General features: G+C 44.1%; 1 protein-coding gene across 11 annotated transcripts in view; it reads left to right on the top strand.

Moving 5' to 3' along the window:
- The window catches only part of LUC7L (LUC7 like), a 32,285-nt gene that overhangs the window by 6,860 nt on the left and 3,197 nt on the right, over window positions 1-22,228 (top strand). For 7 of the 11 annotated variants that reach the window (XM_039491683.1, XM_039491684.1, XM_039491677.1 and 4 more), the window contains 7 exons: window positions 8,003-8,101; window positions 11,916-12,026; window positions 12,685-12,828; window positions 13,351-13,527; window positions 15,165-15,277; window positions 19,107-19,136; window positions 20,432-20,602. In XM_039491683.1, the coding sequence (XP_039347617.1) occupies window positions 8,006-8,101; window positions 11,916-12,026; window positions 12,685-12,828; window positions 13,351-13,527; window positions 15,165-15,277; window positions 19,107-19,136; window positions 20,432-20,602 (842 nt within the window). In that variant the 5' untranslated portion in view covers window positions 8,003-8,005. Of the gene's footprint in view, window positions 1-8,002; window positions 8,102-11,915; window positions 12,027-12,684; window positions 12,829-13,350; window positions 13,528-15,164; window positions 15,278-19,106; window positions 19,137-20,431; window positions 20,603-21,956; window positions 22,019-22,228 lie in introns of all 11 variants that reach the window. The other 4 variants (XM_039491685.1, XM_039491678.1, XM_039491676.1 and 1 more) reach the window with 2 other exon arrangements.

A 22,228-nucleotide genomic window follows, 5' to 3' on the forward strand; every position in this document is an offset into this window, starting at 1 on the left:
TTTTCTAGTTTCTGCCTCCTTTCCTGGGAAAACTCTGGCTCATCTTGAGTGTTCAGTTCAAATGCATTCTGTAGGAGGAAAAAAAAGGATGTAGGATTTTGATGGTGCTGATGAGATTTTATGCAATTAAAAGTATCCTAATTTGGGGTAACTGAGTAAAGATGAAAAAAATTACTTACAGAAAATGGATACCACCAGACAGATTGCTAAATTACAGTAAACTGAGATTATTTCAAAAGAAAATGCAACATGTCTTCTGTCATCGCCACACGAGAACTAGAGTTCTGCATGCTGGAGATAAATTCAAATACTTGAATTCTTCTGTAGCCTTGCTTTCTGATGGTAAATATTAAAGTACTATAAAATAAGTCATTTTATATTGCTGTAGTTGAGCTAAACTGCTTAAAATGCAGTTACTATTTATAGCCTTCCCTTTTATTATATGGGGGCTGGAGCTGGCATACTTGCTGCTAACAGAGGAAAGGTTACGTCTTCCTGACATCTAAACCAGATGCATGCCCTGGGCGTGTGAATCCATTTTTCTGTGGGGAAAGTAAAATCTGCTGGGGATGTTAATTTTGAATTCCCTGAGTAGTAAATGATGCAAAGAATTCATTTAGCTCCTCCCACAACAGCCATGTCTTCCTTAAGTGCTTCTTTAACACCTCAGTCGTTCAGTGGCCCCACTGGTTGTTTAGCAGGCTTCCTGCTTCTGATGTACTTAAAAAAAAATTACTGTTAGTTTTTTTCTCTTGCTAGTTGCTCTTCAATTTCTGTTTTGGCCTGCCTAATTATAGTTTTACACTTGACTTGCCTGAGTTTCTGCTCTTTTCTATTTTCCTCAGTAGAATTTGACTACCAGATATTTAAGGATGTCTTTTTGTCTTTAACAGTCTCTTACTCTGTTTAGCCACGGTGGTGGTTTTTTGGTCCTCTGTTTTTTTGTTTTTGTTTTTTAACTTGGGGTATATGTTTAGTTTGCGCCTCTATTAGGTGTTTTAAAATAGTTTCCATGCAGCTTGCAGGTATTTCACTCTTGTGAATGTTCCTTTTAATTTCCATTTAACTACCTTCCTCATCTTTGTGTATTCCCCTTTTTGAAGTTAAATGCTACTGTGGTGGGTTTCTTTTTTCTCTGTACAAGCATTTTAAATTTAATTACATTATGGTCTCTATTACCAAGCAATTCAGCTATCTTCACTTCTTGGATTAGATCCTGTGTGCCACTTAAGACTATATCAAGAATTTCCTCTCCCCTTTGGGTCCAGGACTAGCTCTCCAAGAAGCAGTCCTTACTGGTATTTAGAAATTTTATCTCTGCATCCTATCCTGAGGTGACATGTTCCCAGTCAGTATGGAGAAAGTTGAATCACCCATTACTATTTTCTGATATTATGGCTTCTCTGATCTCCCTGATCATTTCACAGTCCCCATCACCATCCTGGCCACATGGTTGGTAGAATAGTCCTACTGCTATACTCCTGTTGTTCAAGCATGGAATTTCTATCCATATAGATTCTGTGGTACAGTTTGATTCATTTTAGATTTTTATTATGTTTGACTCTTAGCTTTCTTTCACATGTAGTGCCACTCCCCCACCAGCATGACATACTCTCTCATTCCTACATGTTTTATACCCTAGTACTATCGTGCCCTGTTGATTACTGTTATTCTATCACGTTTCTGTGATGCCTATTATATCAATATCTTCATCTAATACCAGGCACTCAAGTTTACCCAGCTTAGTATTTGAACTTCTGGCATTTGTAAACAAGCATTTATTAAATTTGTCAGTATTTAGTTGTCTGCCTTCATCTGATGTAATTGAATGGGACTCTTTTTTGTTTAACTTGCTCTTCAGTTCCTACCTGTATTTTATCAGCTTCTATCCTCTTCTCTTTACTAGGATATAGAGTAGCCCCATTTATAAATCTACACCTAAGAGATGTCTCTGTGTGAACCTTGTGCTGCTCTGCGCCTGTTGGCTTTTCCCCAGCCCTTAGTTTAAAAACTTTTCTATGTCCTTTTTAATTTTACATGCCAGCAATCTGGTTCCATTTTGGTTTAGGTGGAGCCCTTACTTCCTGTATAGGTGCCTCCTTTCCCAAAAGGTTCCCCAGTTCCTAATAAATCTAAATCCCTCTTCCAAAAATCCCCCTCTCATCCATGGTTTGAGATCCTGCAGTTCTGTCTGACTGCCTCCAGTTCTTTTGTTGTTACCCTCCAGAACGCTCAACCTGTCACATGGAGAAAGTGAAAGCATTTCAGAGAGTGCTACCCCGCAGGTCCTGGACTTTCTTGTTAAGAGAGCTGGTGAGGGAAATGTCAAACATGGTCTGTGTCCCCAAAATTTGACAGTTAGATGATGGTTACAGGAACTTTAAGTATGTGAGAAAAAACACTCTCTCTCATCACTGCCTCCAATCCTGCCATCATTTCTATTTCAACTTCCACGTCCCATCCTAATAAGCCATCAGCTTTTTAGAAGCCAGGTGTATACAAAAAATTTTTGTAGAATTTTCAGGAGTTGCTTTAGAAACCGCTTGCCTGAATGATTGCAAATTTGGATCATCCCCCATGAAGCACAGCAAATTTCAAGGTAAACACGCAGATTTTAGAGCATTTAAAAAACCGTCCTTTAAAAGAACAGTCTTCTCTGCTATAATAATTGTATGAAATTAATCATCAGCAAGTGCTTTGCTGTGTCCAGATCCCCCACACAGTATAATCTTGAATACATAGGAGGCTCAGTTCATATCAATGTGATGGTCCCAGCAGATTGAAAGCACCCCATGGAGTTGAATACATCCTGAAAAAATAGAACTGAGATATGTAATCTGCCCCATTCATGTCAATGAGTGTTCTCGTCACCTCCTCCTTAGTGCTTTAAGAGGGAGGTGATATACATCAAGTATGCCTGGTCTCAACTCCTCACCCCAGTTTCAGCATGTTGTGTATTCTTGTGTATGTTCCTAACATGCAAATTCTTAGCTCCCCACCCAAAAGGGCAGGGCTACCCCGGGTGCTGGCTCACATGGGGGGAATCGAAGGGGGTCTCAGACGTCCCCAAGAGGGGCAAGGCCCCCTAGATCATGGCACATATGAGGTGGCACAGAGAGGGCCTCAGACACCCCTAGAGGGGAGAATGTGAGTCTGACCAATGCCCCTGCCCCTCCCAATTCCCCTGCCACCCACCTCTGTCTCCCCTCCCCTTTCACATGTCTAATCTATCATCTTTTCGGACAGAATTTGAGCACCTTCTGAATTTTCTGCTGTACTCGGTTCCCCCCCCCCCATCCTTTGACAGGGGCATATTGTAGCAACATGCCTACTTTTTTCTTTTTTGTTTTTTTGCCCAGAGTTGGATTTGAATTTACAGTGCCTCGGTATTGCTCAGGTTTGATGGCTGTAATATGTCCTCTTGAGCTGTGCAGGTCCTATGAGTTGTGGCTGGCTAGCAAACCTCTTAAGCACCCTGTGTGCACATGTGTGTTGGTGGGTCTCATGCACTACCTGGGGGGTTAAAAGTCCAGCTAATCAGACCATGTGACCATTCTTGGAGACCTGGTTTGATCCCTAGGTCTGCTCAAAGAAAGTTGGTAGAATCTGTCAACTTAAGAAAAGCTAGTGTGTGTTATTTCAGGATGGATATACCTTGGGAACCCTTTGCCGAAAGGATCTAAAATTTGGATCATTAAACCCACCTGGCAACCCCATGAGGCACACCAAATGTCAAGGCATCTCGAGTAACCATACAGATTTTAGAGCACTTACAAGAGTTAACCTTTAAACAGAAAGGTGCTCTCACCTTAACTGTAGCAGAGCTGGCTCTCTCCTGTAACAACTGTGGCTTGCTCCTGTTTGATTTATCTGGCCACCATGGATATTTCAAGGAAGCATGGAAAGTCATTATCCTGGGGACAGGGTGTCCACTCACCAGGCTTGCGAATGCCAGTGACAGGATGGAATTTCATACTTCCCATTGGACTGGTTTGTTAACAATCCACTGGCAGAAGAAACCACGTCTCAGCAATCTGATCAGACTTGTTGGTTCAGCTTCAGCTTCCATTCTCTTTTTTTCTGTCTCATGACTGCTGAGCCTGGTTCCAGACCTGTGTGGCATAGGGAGCCGGCACAGAGTTTCCCAGGGAAGAAAACTTTGTTTAAGCTTTTGTGGTCCGTTCCACCTCATGGGTTGCGACAAGCTACAGTTGTTTTGTTGTCACCCTTCAGAATTCGCAACCAGTCAGGTGGAGAAACATGGAGGAGGGAGGTGGACTATTGCACTCCCAGAGGCTGATGCTTAGCTGGAATTTCTGAGGGACTACTTGTCCTGAAGTGAATGCAGATAGGTCTGGCCTGGTGGTTGTCTAGATTGCCCTGGAACAAACAATGACGGTATTTCTACCAGTGGAGGGACTGCAGCACTTCTGGAGGAAGTGTCGGCTGGTAATCTTTCCTAAATTGGGTAGCTCTATGAACTGATCATATAGTTTTGAGAGTGACAGAGGTGGAGCGTCACCCAGAGAATTGTATTGGCACAAATTACCATTGTGTCTGCTAGCAAGAAACGGTGGTGAGCTGATGAAACCTGTGGCATGGCAGAGATCTCATCCATGAGGACCTGAATTTTGTTGAATTTTTCCTTGGGCAACTCATAGTATCCAAGTTAGTTCTGAAAGACGCTCTTAGGGGTTAAGAGTTCTTGTGACGGAGTTACTGAATCTGCAGAAGAGCTCCTTAGAAACACGTGATGCTCCAGGATATGAATGGCTAGGCAAGTGTGGTGACCCTGCAACCAGTAGGTTTTTAAGATAGGGAGGGGGTAAATCTCAGTGCCCTGTTATCCGTTTTGTTAGCCATGCTGGGATATCAATTGCATAGTCCACCCATGAAACAGATGATAGTCCAAAGGACATTGCCTGTAATTGATACTGGTCATCTCTTATAGCATAGAAATGTTTAATGGCAGGGTAATATTGGCACATGAAGATAAGCCTGGTTGAGGCCTGTGGAACATGAAAAGTTCTGAGGGATTGTTTCTTGATCAGAAAGGCCAGTGTTCTAACAGGAAATCAGCTTGGTGCGCTGAGGTAAAGGGCCCCGTGAAAACCTCTAGACATCTAGATTACCACAAAAAAAAAAATTGTGGAAGAGAAATCAAGGCTTTTCTGCTGATTGAAAGCAGGGTGATTGCTCCAAGGGAGAAAAGTTCAGAGATGCATTGCCTTTCATGAGATCTGGAGAGAGAAGGGAAGAGTGTAGAATGAATTGGGGGACTTCTTGAAAGTGAGGTCTTGAGCCTGAGAGCTTACCTCTCAAATCAGAGAAGTGTTATCTCTGCTTGCAAAAAATGTTGAACCTTGTTTTCAGGAGAAGATGGTTCTAGGTTGTGACTGGACCTCCTTGTCTTGTGGAAAATCCTCCTCTGGCTGGTGTTGGAAAGGAATTCTGCTAGAATGGCCCCACAGAACAAAAGGGGTGAAAGGACACTCGCCGGTCTGATATTGCTGAAAGCTGTAATTACCACAAACTGACCTGAAGCCACTCTAGATTCCCTTGGAGAAATTTGGGCTCAACACGATCGTAACATTTTACTAGTCCTTCAAAGCTTTTTCTAGAGACTTAATCCAAATGTTACCCTGTTAAAGGGATCTTGGAACAAGGCTGCTCCTGGAAGTGGTGGCTGTATTTAAAGGCCACATCCATGTCTCCATTTGGCAGCTCAAGCTAAGAGTAAATGGCTTGATAAGTCAGAGCAGTTAACCGATATTTCATCTCTGTGTAGTCTGTTTTTTGTGTTAATGTGCTTGCTTCATTCTGAAACTTTCAGTCCTCCTACTCCTCTGTACCTGTTCTGCTAGCGCATGTGTGACTCGCACTGCTCTCTCTTGCTTGCAGAATAATAGACATTGAAGCTGTCCTCCATCACCATGGGGCTGCTGCTTCAGGATTATTCCCTATAGATCAGACATTTGTAGGCAATTCTCTAGGTATTTTCCTCAGTTACTGGCTAGCTAATTTAGAGAGATTTAGTTTTAATCTTAGTCCTGCTCAACCCCTCTAATCATCTGGGGGTACAGATACATACATACATACATACACATCTGTGCAGCATGACTCTGCAAGCTCTGAGGGAATTTGTTCTCCATTCCTTCATGGGTCTTTGGCTCTGGAGCTCTCCAGATGGTAAATACACTTTTTCCATTTAAAAAAACAAAACAACCCAAGTGCTTGGCAGTAGATGCTGATAAACGCAGGGATGAAACTAGAGGGGTCAGTTGTAAATATTTTAATTAAAACCTTAAAGCCCCTTAATTTTTTGGTTGATAACTTTGGAAATAGATTTAAAAATTGGGAGCAGATGGCAGAACTGAAGGCGGATTAGTTTTAAATCAATGCGATTTTAAATCACGTATATTTAATTTTGTTTGTTTCTACTTTTTAGTTATTTTCCTAAAGAGAGGTTGATTCTCATTGGTTGGTAACCATTAACATATGTTGATTGCAACTAAATATAGCCTTTTACACTAAATTTGGTGGTTGTTTTGTTTGGTTTGGTTTGGTTTTTTTGCTAACCAGGAGGGTACACTATATCTATACATCTTCATTTAAGCAGTTGTATAACTCATCTTATATATATTCTTAGTCTTATTCTTTTACATTATTTGTTATGTTAGAAAATGGGGATTGATGCATTTCTTATTTATTAAACTAATTTTTAACTGTTGATTTGTGTCAAGCGCTATTTGGATTGAAATTCAAATGTAATTAAAAACACACACAAACAGCATTTCACGTTTTTATTGCATAAAACTTCCTTTAAATACGCTGGATGCATAAGAAAAGAGTTTATCAAAACATGTTTGGCATTTAAAACTAAGGAAGTATTACCTATAATTAGGTGAATTAACCTTATTGTTCCTGGTCACCATGTCCTTCAAGATTTTAGAACTAGTAGATGTCACCCTCTCATACCTAGTTTTATTCATCGATTGGAAGAGCTTTCCTGCTTTTTCAACTCCTAGTTGCTTTAACTTCAAATTAACTAGTCATGGGCCTGAAGTAGTTGAATAAACTGAAGTGAAGAAAATATTCTCTCTCCACTTGCAGAAAAGGGTACTGTTGTCAAAAACTGGTTTAGCATTTCAACAAACTTGGGTTCCCAGTGCTTAGCTAGTGATTTCCACCAGTTCAGTGGTTTGATTTTCTTCAAAGCTGGTCAGCAAACACATACTCCTTAATACTCTTTTTTGTTTAATTTACATGATTTTAATAATTATAGTTTATCAATTTTAAATTTAATTGTAAATAGGTTTTTTTTAAATAAATGTGTAATTTAAATTAAAACACTTTTTTTTATTTAAGTAGTATTTTTTTTATTATTTTTATCAATCCTGCTTGCTAGTCAGGTCATTCGTATGGGCTTGTGCAAAAGAGGCCACTGCGTTGGTCCAGCGGGACTTCAAATCCATAGCTGCATTAGGCTAACCCTGTGCAAGATAGCTGTCAATGGAACTCTTAATACTACTCCACAAGTTAGTTGCTAGCAGACACGTGGACCTGCTGTTCACTGGCCCTATCCTTTCACCTTCAGACTGAGTTACTCTTAACTAGGAAGCAGGACCTGAGTGCTGTGGGGTTGTATTGGGTTTCCTTGGACACTTTCGCAGTTACCTCATGCATTTTGCCTGTTGCTCTTTAATATTAGGAGTCAGATAACTAGTTCATTCTACCTGCCTCTGACTGTTGAATGATATATTTTGCTTGCATATAGTCAAATAATTCTACTTCAGAAGCACCTGGAAGAATAATCCAACCAAACACATCTCTTGTGGCCACTTCTCATATTGGTAAATCAAAAAAGAAAATCGGTTTCTAAATTGCCTTTGCGGGTGTGATACATGAAATGAGCATTTACACAGCTGTCAGCAGTTAAATATCAGTGCTTGTTGCAGCAGTAGAAAGTTCTTACATTGACCTTATCTTTACTTTCCCATAGCGCATGGACCTGGGAGAATGTACAAAGATCCATGACTTGGCGCTGAGAGCAGACTATGAGATTGCAAGTAAAGAGAGGGACCTATTTTTTGAGCTGGATGTAAGTATTGTGATTTTTAGTTATTTTGTGTGTAAACAGATCAGTGTAACTTCTGATATCAGAGCAGCAGAGTCCAGCTGACATTTCTGCTCATATTTCTGTTTACTGTACTATTTGCTAATTTGTAGTTCCTCGCCCTATGTCAGCCTGATGCTGAACTGAAAGGTTAAAATTAATTACGGCATTTGCAAAACCTAAGCATAAAAACAGTCAGGCTGCATTCCTTTCCTGCTCAGAACTGCCACTGTTCTCAGTGAGGCGGGAAATATCATGCTCTGATGAGCTGCGAATGGGTGAATTCTAACATTAGAAACCTGCTCTGTGTAATCGTACCTTTGCCAGTCTGTGCTTCCGCGTTGATTTTGTGCATTGGAGCTGCTCAAGGGTAAAAGCAATGCTAGCTCTCCCAGCCCGGCTACTCCGGCATATCTGTGTGCACCAGTTCTCCATGTAGTGGTGTTTCAGTGCACCACATCCGCCATCTAGGTGTGAATCCCCTGCTAGATCTCAGAATGTAGAGACGTTGTCAAGTTACAGCCAGATCAGAAACTCTTCAGAACAGTCTTCATTCTCTTTGCTCACATCTATGTTCAAAATAAGGTGTAATGACCCTGCTGTAGTTACCCACCTGGGAAAGGTGGGGAGGGGGACAGGGGTCAGGGAAATTCCCTTCCCTAAGCATTCAAGCAGCTGTTGACTCAGAGGCCTGGTCTACACTACGCGTTTAAACCGGTTTAAGGAGCGTAAAACCGATTTAACGCCACACCCGTCCACACTAAGAGGCCCTTTATATCGATATAAAGGGCTCTTTAAACTGGTTTCTGTACTCCTCCCTAATGAGAGGAGTAGCGCTAGTATCGGAATTACCATATCGGATATGGGTTAGTGTGGCCGCAGATCGACGGTATTGGCCTCCTGGTGGTATCCCACAGTGCACCACTGACCGCTCTGGACAGCAATCTGAACTCGGATGCAGTGGCCAGGTAGACAGGAAAAGCCCCGCGAACTTTTGAATATTTCCTGTTTGCCCAGCGTGGAGCTCCGATCAGCACGGGTGGCGATGCAGTCCGAAATCAAAATAAAAAAAGAGCTCCAGCATGGACCATGCGGATGTGATCGCAGTAAGGGCAGGCAAATCTGTTCTATCAGCGCTCCGTTACAGAAGACGAAATTCAAAATCATTTTTAAAAAATCTCCACACAGACGCCATAGCAGGGACTCAGTGCACTGCTGCGTGACAAGCGTAACGGAAAGCCAAAGAATCAAATGGACGGTCGTGGAGGGGGGACTGGAGGACTCAAGCAATCCTGCAGTCTCCGAAAAGCATTTGCATTCTTGGCTGAGCTCCAAATGCTTCTAGGGTCAAACACAGTGTCCGCGGTGGTTCAGGGCATAGCTCGGCAATTTACGCACCCCCCCCACCCCCAGAAGTGAAAGGGAAAACAATCCTCTCTTGACTCTTTTACATGTCACCCTATCTTTACTGAATGCTGCAGATAGACGCGATGCTGCAGCAGTCAACACCAACATCCTTGCTCCCCCCCCCGCCATGGGTGGCTGATGGTGCAATATGGCTGATATCCATCGTCATCATCAGCCTATTGGCACATGGGGCAGTGCAAAAGGACTGGTAACCATGCCGACTAGCATTCAGTGAGGTCAATCATGGGCGCCTGTGTAAAAAGCTCCTGATTTTTCCTGGTAGATGGTGCAGTATGGCTGGTAACCGTCTTCATCATAGCAACAGGGGGCTGAGCTCCATCAGCCCCCGCCCTTCATGTGGAAAGAAAAGATTCAATTGTCCCTGGACTAGCAGCGGGATGCTGGGCTCCTCTCCTCCACACTGCTTAATGTCCTGTCTGGACTATCATAGCAGCTGGAGGCTGCCTTCCACTCATTTCTCACTAACAAGTCACTGTGTCTTATTCCTGCATTCTTTATTACTTCATCACACAAGTGGGGGGACACTGCTACGGTAGCCCAGGAAGGCTGGGGGAAGAACGGAATCAACAGGTGGGGTTGTTGCAGGAGCACCCCTGTGAATAGCATACAGCTCATAATTTCTGCTGGATCTGACACAGAGCAGCTGTGCTCTCTGGTTCTATGATACAGTGGTTCTCTAGTACACTTGCCCATATTCTAGGCAGGATTGATTCTATTTTTAGATACCAAAAAGGAGGGATTGACTCAGGGAGTCATTCCCAATTTTGGCTTTTGCGCCCCTGGCTGATCTCAGCCAGGGGCACTTATGACAACAGCAAATGGTGCAGTGCAAAAGGACTGGTAACCATGATCATCTTATTACCAATTTATGATATGGTAGATGGTACAGTATGGCAGGTAACCATCTCTGCTGTCATGCAAAAGCATGCTGCTGTGTAGCGCTGCTGAATCGCCTCTGTCAGCTCCATGATTGCCATGCTATGGCATCTGCCAGGGCAATCCAGGGAAAAAAGCCGCGAAATGCTTGTCTGCCGTTGCTTTCCCAGAGGAAGGAGTGACTGACGACATTTACCCAGAACCACCCGCGACAATGATTTTTGCCCCATCAGGCACTGGGATCTCAACCCGGAAATTCCAAGGGGCGGGGGAGGCTGCGGGAACTATGGGATAGCTACGGAATAGCTACCTACAGTGCAACACTCCAGAAGTCGACGCTAGCCTCGGACCGTGGACGCACACCACCGATTTAATGTGTTTAGTGTGGTCGCGCGCACTCGATTTTATACAATCTGTTTTGCTAAACCGGTTTATGTAAAATCGGAATAATCCCGTAGTGTAGACGTACCCAGAGTTTGCCTCATCTTGGTGTCACAAGAGTCTGGCATTTGATGCTGTTGCTCCCTGCCCTAATTTCATTTCTGTTGAAATAACAGAACCCAATGCTCTTTCTACTGACTGTTTTCTATCTCCTGCTCCTTTATTAGCGCAGTATTTTTCTAGCTAAGCCTGTAAATTTGTCTTCTCAACTGTCTAATTACTGGCACCCTACATTCCCCTTCCCCCCCCCTTTATGAGATCACTGATATCCTAGTCTCCTAGTTACCTTTGCTTTCGCATCCTACCTCTCTTCCCTCACACTAAGGCTATGACTGTACTACAGAGCTTACAGCTGTGAATTCAGCTGCACCAATGCAGCACTTCTAGTGCAGACGCTCTAAGCCGACAGGAGAGAGCTCTCCCGTCGACTTAATTGTTCCTGTCCCCGCGAATGGTGGTGGCTATGTCGGCAGAAGAAGCTGTCCCACCGACATAGCACTGTCTACACTGACGCTTAGGTCGGCATAACTTACATCACTCGGGGTGGGGAAGGTGATGGCTTATTCACACCCTTGAGCGACGTACGTTATACTACAGTAAGTGGTAGTGTGTACATAGCCTGAGGAAACACTGTATCCTGGCCTGTTAGAGGAGTAAATGACACTGAGTTAAAAAATATATATATTGGGGGGGGGGGTGTTAGGGCTGAGCACAACCTCCTTTGTGGGGTAGGAGCTCAAATTCCAACTGTATCACTGCTTCAAAAGACTAACAGATGAAGGGAAAAAACCAGGCTGATCTCCAGAGTGGGTGCTGCTAGCATGAGGAATATAGGAATTGCTGTACTGGATCAGGTCAGTGGGCCATCTGATCCCAGTTTGAAAATGTTGCCCTACATCCACTCGGGTCAAAAAGGAAAGCTGTGTGGTGGGTTGTGATCTGTAAAGGAATCCTCCTGGCTGGCTCTCATTAGTGAGAGAGCCAGAGCCCAGCAAGTGGTGCTTGTATAGCAAAAAGCATCCATAGTTATAGTTCTTGGTTTGAACACACACAGGCTATGGATCACCTGGAGTCCTTTATCGCAGAGTGTGACCGGAGAACTGAGCTGGCTAAGAAACGCCTGGCTGAAACTCAAGAGGAGATCAGTGCTGAAGTGTCTGCAAAGGTATCGCCCTTCAGTTCAACATTTGTTCTGAGGGCCTGTGTGCACTGTTATGACTAGGGCTATCTATGGTAAAATGTGATTTCTAAAACAGGAGATCTAAGTTACTTCTAAGCTGCGTGCTGCACAGCAGGCTATCAAGGGCCACGCAGACGCGGAGAGGCGCCTCTCCCTGGCCCCAGCCCCAGAGCTGCCCTGGCCAGGGAGAGGTCAGTGAAACTTGCAAGGCTGGTTCAAGCACCTGGATGTTGGGCCCTTCCCTCTGTAATTATTTGTTCCATCCCATTTGTTAAAACTTCAGGAGGGGGTGTTAGCAAATGCTAGGGAGGAAATCCCCCAAGGGAGCTGTCATCCATGCAGGGGGGGAGTGGGCCTGAAGGAAGTTCCAGTCATCGTTAAAAGATCCTGGTAGTGGTGGGAGGCAGGCAGGAACAACAAGGGATAGAAATTGGGATCTGGAGGGAAAGGACAGTTTTCTCCCCTCTCTGTGGGGGGACTGCAGGCCACTGGAACCAGCCCTGGGTCCTGGTGGCGATGGAATGGTTTATTGTAGACCCCTGTGTATCTGTAGCTATGAATGCAAGTGAAGGATTCATTGTCTGCAAATCCCACAAGCTTTACAGGGTTCTTTGTCTTATTAAAAGCAAACTCCTCTCTTTAGGCAGAAAAAGTTCACGAGCTGAATGAAGACATAGGAAAACTGCTGGCTAAAGCTGAGCAGCTGGGAGCTGAAGGAAATGTGGATGAATCCCAAAAGATCCTGATGGAAGTGGAGAAGGTCCGAGCAAAGAAGAAAGAAGCAGAGGTTTGCCAATATCAACACTTACTGTGTTCCCATGTTTTATGTAATGGTGAACTGAATTAGTAAACAGAGCACATAGCACCCAGTTGGGCAGCTTCCCCTCTCCATCTGCACAGTGAGCTAGCAAGTGATTGGTCTCAAAGAATGAAAGAAGATGAAATGTTCTCTATAAGCTTTCATCCATCTAACAATGCCTGCTGCAGGGTTTCTTTCTTTGAAGCAGCTGGTACTAGACATGATGAGAGAGCAGATACTGGGCTAGATGGACCATTGGTCTGATCCAGTCTGGCAGTTCCTGTGTTCTTATTAGCAGGTGCTTTTTAGGTCTTTTTTTTTTTTAAAGCAGGAGGTTGCACAGTAATTTCTTGCACAGATTTTACTGGAGTGTTAGAAGTGGTCAAATGTTGAGAATGAGATTCCTGTTTAAATTTAAAATACTCGCTCCAAGCTTTCTGAGGGTTGCATGTGTCCTGAATGTGTTATGGTGGTTTCCCCTGGTTTTGAGCTGTCTCTGCCTCTCCGCAGGAAGAATACCGCAATTCCATGCCCGCATCCAGTTTCCAGCAGCAGAAGCTGCGCGTCTGTGAGGTCTGCTCAGCGTACCTTGGTCTCCATGACAACGACCGGCGTCTCGCTGATCACTTTGGAGGCAAATTACACTTGGGCTTCATTCAGATCCGTGAAAAATTGGACCAGTTGAGGGTAATCAGTTATATTTTTAAACCCCATCCCTCCACCTTGGCCAGCAGTGGCCCGACAGCTCTCCTGTGAATACTTATTAATTTAATTTGTTTTGTAACCTGCTGGCTTTGGCTTGTATGGAAATTCTACACAGCCTTTGTTCTGAAACACGCTGAATTCAAGATCGATAGACTCCAAGTGGAGGTTTGCCTGAACCTCTGGTTCAGCCCTGTAATGTCTTCATAACTGAAATTGTACCCATAGAGGAACAGGGCAAAGAATTACACTAGACTGGCTTCCTCCTTACATAAATGGGGCTCTTGGTATGTTCTGAATTGGAGTCCGTAGGACTGGGCCATAATTTGCAGTGGGAAGTCTGTCATTTATTTAAAAAATGATGCATATATTTTTTTGGCTTTTAGTGTTTTATAAAGCACTCAGACCTACTGGTGAGATGCTGTAGCAATGCAAAGTGTGTTTACAGAGTGCAGACAATGAAGGTCTAAGTGAAGCAGAAGCTGAAGTATTGATGATGGAAGGATTTTCAAAACATGAGCTTGAAGTGAAGTTGGATTCACAGACAGTAGCTTGGCTCATGTGAATGGTAGAACTGACACTCAGCCAAGTCAGTCACTTCACAAACCTTACAAGTGAACTGGTGCTTTCTGCTTGCTCGGGTCAGGGTTCTCCATTCTGTGCTATGATTGAGTCATTGTATTATAATGAGGCCTAGAGGCGCTAACCAAAATCAAGATCCCCTTGTGCTAGGTGCTTTACATACAAACAGTGAGAGACAATCCCTGCCCCATAGGGCCTACAGCCTAAACAGCTAATGCTACAGCTAACAGCCACAGGCACCCAGAGCTGTATGCCTTGCACTGGTATATGTTAGTGATGCTTTCAACGGATTTAGGGGAAACACAGGACTTTGAATAGAGGTCTTGGCAGTTAAGTAAGCAACTGCTTTTGAGGTGTTAAATAATCTGTAACAAAGTCTGTACCATCCATGTTCTGTCTCATCTCATAAGCAGTTCTTTATATCCTCACATCCAGCATAAACAGGATGACATGGGTAATTATAGGCCTGTTAGTCTGATATCGATCCTGGGCAAGGTAATAGATACTGGACTTGATTAATAAAGAATTAGAGGACGGTAATATAATTAATGCCAATCAGCATGGGTTTGTGGAGATTAGTGATTAGTGTCTGATTAACTTGACGTCTTTTTTTATGAGATTTACAGGTTTGTTTGATAAAGGTAATAGGGTTACTGTAATAATATACTGCGACTTCTGTACGTTATTTGACATGATGCCGCACAACACTTTTTGATTAAAAAACTCAAGTGATAAAAAATTAACATGGCACACATCAAATTGATTAAAAGCTGGCTAGCTGATAGGTTTCAATGTGAAATTGTAAATGACGAGTCTATGGGGATGTTCTATGGCCTGTGTTAGGCAGGAGGACAGACAAGATGATCACAATGGTCCCTTCTGGCCTTGGAGTCTGAATCCCTTTCAAGCCAATAAAGAGATGACATGATGTGTTGGAAAAGGCAAATGTTGCACAAATCTATTGAATTACTGCATTTTGCCTCCAACTGCAAGGTCTTCCCGCTGTCTTAGTTTACTCCCTTGTTGTGTGTCTAACGCAGCGTGTGAATTCTTTCTCAACTCAGAAAATGGTGGCAGAAAAACAGGAGAAAAGAAACCAAGATCGTCTGAGGCGGAGAGAAGAGAGAGAAAGAGAGGAGAGAATGGGCAGACGGTGAGTGAAAGCAAGTGAGCCCCTCTGCAGGGATGGGCTGTAAAAGAGTGCAGCTCTCCTATTTGTGGCTGTTAAAGAGCCCTGAAAATGACAGACGGATCCTTTCCAAAATAATGCTGTCATTAAGGGCTAAATTGTTGTCCCTGTGTAAGCTCCTAGGAGTGCACTTTTTAAAGAAAAAAAAGCACTATATAGACTTTTTTTTTTTTTTTTTAAATCTTCAGCTGCATTGCTGAAAGCTAGAGGCTCCTAGGAACTTTCAGGCATTTGGTGGCTTATCCCCTGCTTAAGAAACCAACTCTGAACATATGGCTTCAACTATGGCCCAGTCTCTATCCTTCTGAAATTACTAAGAAGGTGCTGCTGGGTCTGCTCAAATAGCTCCTGCCATGCACTAATTCCATGAACAGACTTCAGGTGAGGACATTGTAGTGAAACAGCACCAATCTGTGAGTGAAGATGTCAAGGCAAGGAGCAGATGGCAGCCATCTTCACTAATTAAGAACATAACAGCCATACTGGATCAGACCAAAGGTCCATCTAGCCCAGTATCCTGTCTTCCAACACTGGCCAATGCCAGGTGCCCCAGAGGAAATGAACAGAACAGGTAATCATCAAGTGATCCATTCCATGTTGCCCATTCCCAGCTTCTGGCAAACAGAGGCTAGGGACACCATCCCTAATAGCCATTGATGGACCTATCCTCCATGAATTTATCTAGTTCTTTTTTGAACCCTGTTACAGTCTTGGCCTTCGCAACATCCTCTGGCAAAGAGTTCCACGGGTTTTGTGCGTTGTGTGGAAAAAATGCTTCCTTTTGCTTGTTTTAAACCTGCTGCCTACTAATTTCATTTGGTGACCCCTAGTTCTTGTGTTATGAGGAGTAAATAACACTTCCTTATTTACTTTCTCCACACGTCATGATTTTATAGACCTCTATCATACCCCCACTTAGTTGTCTCTTTTCCAAGCTGAAAAGTCCCAGTCTTATTAATCTCTCCTTATATGGCAGCTGTTCCATACCCCTAATCATTTTCGTTGCCCTTTTCTGAATCTTTTCCAATATATCTTTTTTTGAAATGGGGTGGCCACATCTGCACGCAGTATTCAAGATGTGGGCATACTATGGATTTATATAGAGGCAATACTATATTTTGTCTTATTATCTATCCCTTTCTTCAGCAGCCTTTCATACCTTACCAGTGAGGTGCTTTTGATTTAACTTTGGACACAACAGGAGTGCCAGGAATCTTCCTGCTATGGTTCTGCTCATTCCTGTTTGAGAAATCCAAGAGGATGTTTGCTCTTCTTGGTGGCTTTCAGCTGTGGGTGGTTCTTGTTGCCTCTTGTTCGATGTGGATGTAAATACCCTAGGGGAGAGCGAGACAGCGTGAGCTATTGTGTTTGTATGCTGGTGACCCAGAAAGAACTCTCTTTCTGCTTCCTCCAGTGTGACTGATAGACAAGGATATTGCATGGAAACCAGCTGGCTTAAGCTCAGCCTGGACATGATCGTGCCTGTTCGCAGGGGGCAGCCTCTAGGGGAACTGGCAACATCTGAGTGCCCTATCAGTTGGCAGCGACTCCCCATTCATTGTGAAAATAGTCCACAGTCTCAGGGCATTACTGCATACATCTCTGCAATGAGACCCCCAACATGGTGTCCAGAAAATCCTGTTGTTGCCTTTGGATGGCCAAAAACTGAGCTCTCTGCTCTCATCAAAGACCATGCTTCAATCGTCCTGCTTTTGTGGCATCTAGGAAATGCTGCTGCAATGTGCTTTACCTTGGACCGATCCGGGGGGTTGCCCAGCAGGCACTGATGTGGCTGGCGGATGAGGTCACTGTGCTGGCTGCCAGGATTGCACCCACAAAAATGCAAGGTGCTGGTTCCTAAAAATGAAACCCTAATTACGGTCCAGCTCCCTCCTGATAGCCTCTCTCTCTGACCCACCTAACGGTCATAGCATGCCTGGATGCTGTCATGTGTCTATTTAAGGAGAGTCCTCTCCATGGTAGCCTCTCAGCTGTGGAGCTTGTTTCTGTCAGAAACTCACCAAACCCGACCTGGCTGCTTGAGAAAATACTCCGTTTCTTTGGTTAGACTGTCCCACAATGCTGACTCAGTTCCCCCAGAGGCTGCCTCCTCTCGGCTCCTCCTTACTTATATCCTTCCAAAAGCCTGGTTCCTGAGGGTCAGGAGGGAGATGCAGGTTAATGGCTCCTTAGGCGTGGGATTGCTGGTGTGCCAGCTATTAGTGTTGGATCCCATGCCAGAGCCAGCTGAGCATGATGCTTCTGGACATACACAACGCTATACATGCTAAGTGCTTAAACTGTTGGCCTGGAACCTCACTTGGTACCTGCAGGTTCCCCATATGGCTTTGCCTGAGCAGATACCACAGCCCTACTTCAGCCTTTGACCCATACAGAGCATACATTCCCACCCGTCTGAAAGTTCAGGCCTCTTGCGGAGAGTCGGATAGTGGTCAGTGCTTTTGAAGGGAACGCAGCAAAGAATCCTGTGGCACCTTATAGACTAACAGACGTTTTGCAGCATGAGCTTTCGTGGGTGAATACCCACTTCATCGGATGCAGTGGGTATTCACCCACGAAAGCTCATGCTGCAAAACGTCTGTTAGTCTATAAGGTGCCACAGGATTCTTTGCTGCTTTTACAGATCCAGACTAACACGGCTACCCCTCTGATATTTGAAGGGAACGTTATCTTCCTAAAGCTGTCAAATTCCATACCTGTTAGAGCGTGACATTTTTTATTTGAAGATACAGTAGGGAACACCAAAAATTATCTTAAACCTCGCTTGTGTATAGGAAGGCTCTGCTGTTCTGTTTGTCAAGTTGAGCTACGTCACGGGAGCAAGACAATGTTGATTTAACTCCTTTCTCATGTATCAGCTGTACCTTAAGCCCAGCTTGTCAGCACGTGCTAAATCTGTCTAGCTCCAAGTTCAGTTCCAACCTTGGTACTGTTCTGTTAGCAGAATTCCCTTTTTCTCTTCCAGTGTTATAATTAACTAATATTTCCTTGTGGCTAAGTCATGATACATACTGACTTCATTCAGTAAATGCACCCTTTCAGTAAAGTCTCTTCCTGAGTATGGGGTTCTGTCCTCTTAGCCAGGTGTTGTTTTAAATGGACATTATTAAACAAACAAGACTTCACCCTTCACTCAACATTTCTTTCATGTAATTTTCTGTTAATGGATGTGTGCAAGGTTAAACTGCCAGAATGGAGTTATTGCAGAATTAAAGGTTGAACATGCAACCTTAAGTCTGAGCTACTGTGCAACTCCTTACGATAGCTTTAAAATTCATGGTCCCAAGAAATCTCAGCTACATGTGTCTAAGGCAGTGGCTTTCAGTCTACGAACCCCAGGTTCAAAACCACTGTTCTATAGTAATGACAACCTTAGACATAGTCTGCAGACTCTCAGGTCCACAGACCACAGGGTGAAAACCACTGGTCTAAGGTGATAGACAAATGATGAGATGTTAAGACATGTACATAACAGAGGGCAGCGTGCATACTTAACACTACAGCGAATGGGGGTGTGTTGGTTTTGCATTTAATTATTGTTACGTGGAGCACCTGAAACCAATTTGGACCAGTGCAGTTTTTTGGAGTTGAACAAGCCATTGATGTACATCTGATTTCCACTACGCTGGTGGCTGCAGTTGAGGGGCCAAGTTACTCAGTGTGCTGCAGTGTCCTTGAGAACATCGATGTTATAGAATGGGGGATCTTATGAAAACCTGTAGTGATGTCTTTGTTGTTCACTCTCTGAAATAAATTTTGCTCTTCTTTCTAGGTCTGGCTCCAAAAATAGAGATCGCAGAAGGTGAGTGTGTAAATCTTACGAAGGCTTCTTCAAATGCAGCATGTGCATGTGCTTGTTCCTGCCTAGTTTAATGGTGTTTGGTTCCTGGGTATGGTAATCAGAAGCCTAGTAATACTTTCAGTAGCTGCTGTGATTTCCCAGACCCACCTGTTGCCCTCGTTGAATGAAAATAGGAACTGCCACAAGTGCACTTTCAGGACCCTACACTTCCCTAGTCTCTAAAAGTGATCTGTGTGGGCAGAGGAATGCGGTAACTTGAGAGAAAAGAAGTGCCAACTACTCCAGACATCCAGGCACTGGGCACATTAACTCCAGCATTTAAACAAGTGAATATGCTGGATTCCTGTTTGCAGTAGATGTCTGTATCATTTGTGTGCACAGAGCTTTGCAGTCCCTGAATGGAATGCGCTTTGTAAGTACAAAGTTGTTGGGATTCCTGCAACTGTAGATGGATTCCAGATGTCCCTGGTACGTCCAGTACAATGGCATTCTGTGCCAGGAACAACTTTGTGATCATTTAACTTTTCTCCCCACTTCCTTACAAATATATTGTCACCCTTTGCTGCTTGTTTTAGGACAGATTGAAATGAGTTTACTTTTTAAAGTGCAGCATTTTCATAGGAAAGAGTTCATTTGCAGTCTTTCTAAAGATCTTGCATGGCACTTCCCATAGCCATTTATTCCTCAGCTTCTCTTCCTTTAATGTAAAAGCAGCAAAGAATCCTGTGGCACCTTATAGACTAACAGACGTTTTGCAGCATGAGCTTTCGTGGGTGAATACCCACTTCGTCGGATGCAAGACGCAGTGGGTATTCTTGCATCCGACGAAGTGGGTATTCACCCATGAAAGCTCATGCTGCAAAACATCTGTTAGTCTATAAGGTGCCACAGGATTCTTTGCTGCTTTTACAGATCCAGACTAACACGGCTACCCCTCTGATACTTCCTTTAACGTGTGGATCCCATTTCTGACTGCTGCACTGTAGCTGTGCGCTATATCAGCATGTGTTTGAATGGACGTTGAGGTTAGGAGCTTGTCAGCTGGTTTCCCGTTTGGAATTTACCAGCTTTGGGTTCTGGTTGATTGCCCTCCGTCCCACAGTGGTGTGTGCTCCCTGGGTTGGGCTGCCTTCTGTGTTAGGAAGGATGTATAGTGAAGCACAACTGAAGTTGGCTGTTGCTGTCTCTTCAGATGCACTGTTACTCTGGAATGCCCCTGTCTTGACCATGTTGACAGGGAGGTGTCTCACGTTTACAGAACCTCGGGGTTTGAAACAGCTTGTGTGTTTTCTCAGATCACGATCTCGGGACAGGAGACGAAGGCGCTCACGATCCGCTTCCCGTGAGAAACGGAAGTCCCGCTCCAGGTCCCGAGAGCGAGATAGACACAGACGCCATCGGAGCCGCTCACGCAGCCACAGCAGAGGTCACCGCCGGGGTTCCAGAGACAGGAGTTCAAAACACAAGTATGTACTCCCCTTCACACAACACCACCAGCAGGGGGAGCCCTTCTGTGGGAGTCCTTGATGTCGTGAATGGCCTTCTACCCAGGTGGAGTGGGGCTAACCTTAAAGTTAGGAACTAAAGCATGTAGGACAGTGGTTTTCAACCCTTTTTTCATTTGCAGACCCCTAAAAAATTTCAAATGGAGGTGTGGACCTCTTTGGAAATCTTAGACATAGTCTGCAGACCCTCAGATTGAAAACCACTGTTCTGTAAGAACTGTGACTAACCCCCAAGCCTGTGACGTTCTTCCCCATGGTCATCTGCAGATGATGGTGCCAGGGAGCAAGTTGAGGCATGACTGGTGTAATAGAGTCCCAGCTTAGAGATGTGTGTCTAGAGGAGAACCTTTGCTTTCCTTTTTGAATCACAACGTGAGGGCCCGCTGCTAGGGAAATCTTTCCCTCACTGACGCCTCTATAGAAAAAGGCCAAAGAGCCTGCTGGGGCAAATCTGGAACTTCCCTCTTGGCCTGCTAAAAGCAAAGTACAAAAGGGATGTTTGGGCATCAGCATGCCATGGGCTGGCTACTGCTTGCACAGCTGCCTCCTGGTATGGTTCTATATCATCTCAGCATTTAAGGGGGTCTCAGACACATGTTCTTTTCTGGTGGGTTGTCATTGGGAAAGGGGTATATTGTTTGCTGGAGCCTGGACTACATCTTGATGGTCTCTGGCATGTTCTGGCAGGAGGGATGGATGGTTCTCTAGGAATTCCCATGTTTTGGGAGGGCAAGGGGACTGCAGGAGTTATGGCATTTCCCCTTTACTCCTCTCTTCCCTCAAGGTCCCATGTTACAGAAGAGTTTGATGTCTCTTTGGGAGCTGGTCCCTAAAACAGTCCCTGGGTTAGTGGAAGGGTGGGAGCAGGCATCTAAGAGTAATATTAAATACTCTGCACCTCAAGGGATGAGCATGCTCCCTTGCAGTACTTGTAAGTCCAAAAGCCAAGGACCTAAATGCTGATCCTGTGTGTGCACGCATGTCACCAGGTTTTTTGCTGAAGTCAGCTCTAACGGTGCTCTGGACAGCTTGAGGAAGCTGTGTTTAGTACTGCATCCCCTTCTTGAACCCACCTCAGTACAATGCAAATGATATACAACGCATTATGCACACATGGTGCTTGTGCGACTGCTAGCTCAGGAGCTATGGGGAATAAGAAGGGTTTTTACAGATATGTGAAGGGGGAGGGAAAGAATCAATAGAGAGAAAGTAGCCCTGTTAATAAATAAGGTGGGGGGTGAAAATAATGTTGACTCACAAATGGCTGAGATACTAAAGTCCTTTTTTAAATCTGTCTTGAACATGAAAAATAAAGAAAAGAAGTTTGGACAATTAGGAAGTGAGGAAGACCCTGTAATAACTATTGCTAAAGAGCAGGTAAGGGAATACTTCGGAAAACTTCAACATATACAAACTAGCCCCCTTGGATAACATGTGCCCCATAGGAATTGGTTAACAAACTTATTGTTCCAGTGACAGGCATTTCTGAAAACTCATGAACTGGGGAGGTTCCAGAAGATTGGTGAAAAGCCGGTGGCAATTCCATTTTCTAAAAAGGAATTAGTGAGCCTGACAATTACTGTTCCA

This window comes from Mauremys reevesii, linkage group 10 (assembly GCF_016161935.1).
Source record: "Mauremys reevesii isolate NIE-2019 linkage group 10, ASM1616193v1, whole genome shotgun sequence".
Taxonomy (NCBI): domain Eukaryota; kingdom Metazoa; phylum Chordata; order Testudines; family Geoemydidae; genus Mauremys; species Mauremys reevesii.